The 4,398-nt window shown below is 44.0% G+C and overlaps 1 protein-coding gene across 1 annotated transcript in view; it reads right to left on the reverse strand.

Annotated features, from left to right (window-relative positions):
• LOC116696413 (sodium/potassium/calcium exchanger 3) overlaps positions 1 to 4,398 on the reverse strand; it is an 82,170-nt gene that overhangs the window by 71,419 nt on the left and 6,353 nt on the right. Inside the window, exon 2 of the mRNA XM_032527409.1 lies at positions 3,442 to 3,570. Coding sequence (XP_032383300.1) covers positions 3,442 to 3,570 — 129 coding nt within the window. The remainder of the gene's footprint in view (positions 1 to 3,441; positions 3,571 to 4,398) is intronic.

The following is a 4,398-nucleotide window of genomic DNA, read 5'->3' on the forward strand; positions in this document are numbered from 1 at the left end:
CACACACACACACACACACACACATGCACACACACGCACTCGCACACAGCATGTGAACTCACCATCCATTTTCCGGCCAGAAAACTCTCTTCAACATTTTTTTAGCAATGTGTAAACCTCAAGGGAAAACTAATGCCTGAAAGTTAAGATGTAACCAACCTCAACTATTACTACAAGCCGGTGCTTGTGCTTCCTCTCTTTTCCCCTGAGTGAGAAATGATAGAGGGATAGAGAGGGGGTGGGAGGGGGAATAAACAAGAAATCCATAGAAGCAGCGGGGCCCCTCACAATTAAAATCAGGGAGGGAGCTGTAATGATGGCTTGTTTCATGTGTGGCTTGGAGGGGGGAAATTAGCAAATGAGGGCCTTTCTCTCTCCCTCTCTGCTTTCCGACTGTCTCACTCCCTCATCTTTCAAGCACTTAATTCTCTAATTCCAGGCAACAATCAGCGAGTGCCTCAGCCGTGCTGCACCCTACCAGAGCACAGGGCTCGTGTTGGGATACTTCCTCATCAGCCAGGCTTGTGCTCTACTCTGGTGCTGGCAAGCTGTGGAAACACACGCACGCAATCTGGTTTTGCACAAATTAGAGCCGCACAATTAATTGCAATTTTATCAAAAAGGCAATATGGACTAGTGCAATATCAAAATCGCAGGCTGGGTGCAATATAATTAAAAGGCAAAATATGTGTCAAACTATCAAATCGGATAGATCCTCTACACTATAATCTTTAAAAAATATATATTTTTCAATGAAAATTAACATAATACAAAAATGAGCATTCCTTCCAATACCGTGAATCATCTCGCATTCGCAATATCACTCAAAATAATCTCTAAAATTAGATATTTTCCTCATATCATTTAACCACAAAAAGCTTGAGCTAGCTTACACATGATATCACACACACACACACACACACACACACACACACACACACACAATAGATCACGCTAATATTTAGTCAAGGTTGATTAGCCAATTGACAGAAATGGAAAAACTCCAGACCTCCAGATTTATTTATTTTTTAAAACTCTTAATGCTGACTCAAGTAACATCACATGAAATGACTGGATTTAGAGCAGCTCCCTCTGGAGGCTTTAAAACGCTGTATACAAACTTTACTCCACAGCACCTGTAAACACACTCTGATGTGTAAATTCACTTCCTCTTTAAGGTTAGGGAAAGATCTTAGTTATGGTTGCAAAAACAAAATGAGAGTAAACCTCAAGAGCAGGTCTGCGACAGGACGTAAACTACGGTCTCCCGCGTGAATGTTGGATATATTACACCTCTGCATGCTTTTATGTACCAAGGCAGAAAATAAGGCTATTTTGCAGAGGCGCTTAGCACCGCCCAAAACGATTGTGATTGGTTTAAAAAAATGCCTATAAACCAGAGCACGTTTTTCTCCTATCACGGACTGCTGTGTGGACTAAATGTAAATGGGCTGTATTTATATAGCGCTTTTCTAGTCTTAACAACTACTCAAACTACTTTTACATAGTACAGGAACCATTCACACACAGTGGCCAAGTGCCTGCTCATCAGATACATACTCACACACATTTACACTCCAATGGCAGCATCGAGGGCAACCTTGGGGTTCATTGTCTTGCCCAAAGACACTTCGACATGTTATTGCAGGGCCAGGGATTGAACCACCAACCTTCCACTTGGCAGGAAACCTCTCTACCACAGAGCCAGACCCTCCTCCGCAGCGGCAATGCGAGACTAGAATGAATGTTGTTCCTCTGGATACTGGGCCGGTCCAAACCAAGTCAACTTTCAGTCCTTTCAAACTAAGATTCTAGTAAGTTGTGGTAGAATTATTTACTTTTCTCTCACATTTTAACATGTTTTGGACATTGACACATCCACCATCCTTTTTAAAACACGCAGATTCTTCCCTCTCAAGGGCAAATGAAGAAAAACTCCCTAAGTCCAACAAGGGTATAATGTGTGTCACATACCAGGGAGAGGAGCACATCATCAGAGCAGTCAACACATGCAGAAAATCAGTTTTTCCTGCAGCAAAAACCTTGCCGTTCTCAAGAGGGTTGCAGGAGCTAACGACATCAGGGTATGAGCGTTAAATTTAGCCTCAGAGGAGACGAGGGCATCTACTGTATAATAAGCAGGATACGAGAATAAGTTGAACTTTGACTGCGGATCCCTTTATAGATGACAGAGCCAACCTTGGGAGAGGACAGAAAGATTGATGACAGCCATTTTGCCCAAAGAGCTCAGAAGAGATGTGGCCCCTGCCAGTGACGGAGAGGCCGATCGGCTCGCGCTCAAGGTAAAAAGGACAAACCTGCAGTGAAGCCACCGCTCTCCACCCTATCTTATACCCAATCATTATAACATTCCATCTCTTAGTTCTAGAAATAGCAACAGATATGGGTAATGGTGGAGTGCATGGAGTCCATGCATGCATCAGGGCTGATCCAATGCTGCACAATTAATCGCAATTTTATCAAAATTGCAATATGTGACAAACCATTCTGAATTAGGTATTGTGGTGTTGCAGAGATTTCCCGGCCTACAAACCCTATCCCACAGAAAAGAACTTTGTTTGGTACAGATCATTGCACAACTCACAGTATAATTATTTTTATTTTAATATTCTTCCATGAAAATGTGAAACATTCCCTCCAATATCAGTCAAAATAATCACAATAAGATATTGTCCTCATATCGGGCAGCCCTAGATCCAATGAGAAACTGGCTGGATTATATGACAAGACAGGCTTTTAAATGACGTAAAAGCATTTCATTTCATTTAATAAAGTCCCCTGTATGTGGCCTGTTTCAATGCTTCTAACGTGACTGAAGGATTTCTTTTAACTTTACAAAGAAGAAGACGCCCAAAATGCCTCCAAGCATCCTCACGCTATCCTTGAGCACCTCGACGAGAAGTTGCCGGTTGACGATAAGATAAAAAAGGTTGCCATGGAAACAGAGATTTTTCTTTCTGAGATTTGGTCGGGTGGGGGGGGGGGTGGACGCGATGGAACAGAGGAAAGGAATGGAGAGGAAAAAGAGACGGTGCAAGACAGAGAGGGAAAGCTTAGGTGGAGGAAGTGAGAAGGATATCTGCAGGATCCCCCCCCCCCCCAAAAAAGGGAAAAAAACAGTGAGACCAAGTGCAAAAAAATACCCGCTGAGGCAGCCAGAATGTCACTGCCTGCTGAAGCCGGTGCTCATGGGAAATCATCTGACCTCACAATCTGGGTTACCCCACATCAGGTAGAGAAAATAGGGGGACTAGAGAGGGTAGAAAGACAGAACACTTGGGCCAATCATTTGTTTTTCACTTTCTTGCTCCTTTTATCCCCCCACCTCCCTCTTTTTGTTCTGGAGGGAGGCAGAGAGAAGGAGGGAGGGGGGGAAGAACACTTGGGTGTCCTCTTTCTTTCATCCTGTCTCCGTCTTACCTGGAGTCGTGCAGTTCTTAGATTCTTCACTCTCCATTTCCTCCAGGCTGCTGTTGTCCATTTCCTGCAGTAGCCTCCTCCCTGCCCATCTCTCCTGGCCGTCGCCGCCGTGGCTTGACACGTGGAAACCTGGAGGATGTTTGTCACAGTTTATATTCAACTTTCCTACTACATTCAAAGACGTCTCAGTGCGGCTACGAACATCCTAATGAGCGTTTTATACACAGAACCTTGAGTCTGAAACTGTGATACGATACCCGAGTCAAAGACTTGAGTAGTATGAGCATGGGTAAAAGAAAACAGCAAACGTTATGATTTATATCAGAAACTGTAGTAAAAATGTAGTAATAACCATACAAGCACATTGCGCAATGACTCTAAAAAAAGTCTTGGTCCCAATCTGGGTCAGACGCTGCACTGTGCACACATTTTTTAGCCTTTATTTGTTCGGACAGATAAAGAATAGTGGGAGAAAGAGGGGGGGGGAAACATGAAGCAAAGGGCCGCGGGTCGAGGACTGAGGCTACATTTACATCGCTACGTTTTGGTTTGAAAAAGAATATCTTCCACTACGTTTACACCTCGCATTCCCCCTGCTCTGGCGTATCAGAGCCCCCTAACTGGAGGCATTAGAAAACACTTCTGACCCCGTTTTGGGTTGGAGTCTGCGGGGTTGTGTTCCAGTCTCAACGGCCGTAAAACGAAGATCTATGGCAACACCGACACTGACGCCAACGTTTCACCGCCTGATTGGGTCATGACGTCTCGGTCGCTGAGACTAAGCTACTGATGTTACCATGGAAACTACCAGCAACGAGCGGCTTAGCCTGGCACATGCATACCCAGTATACTAAAATGTTGATGAGATATGCGGTTTGGCCGTGTGTAGTTAAAACGCAGATTAGTTCTTCTACTGGAGTTAAAAACACTTGTAAATGTGCTGTATTTATATAGCGC

The sequence above is a fragment of the Etheostoma spectabile genome, chromosome 2, assembly GCF_008692095.1.
Source record: "Etheostoma spectabile isolate EspeVRDwgs_2016 chromosome 2, UIUC_Espe_1.0, whole genome shotgun sequence".
Taxonomy (NCBI): domain Eukaryota; kingdom Metazoa; phylum Chordata; class Actinopteri; order Perciformes; family Percidae; genus Etheostoma; species Etheostoma spectabile.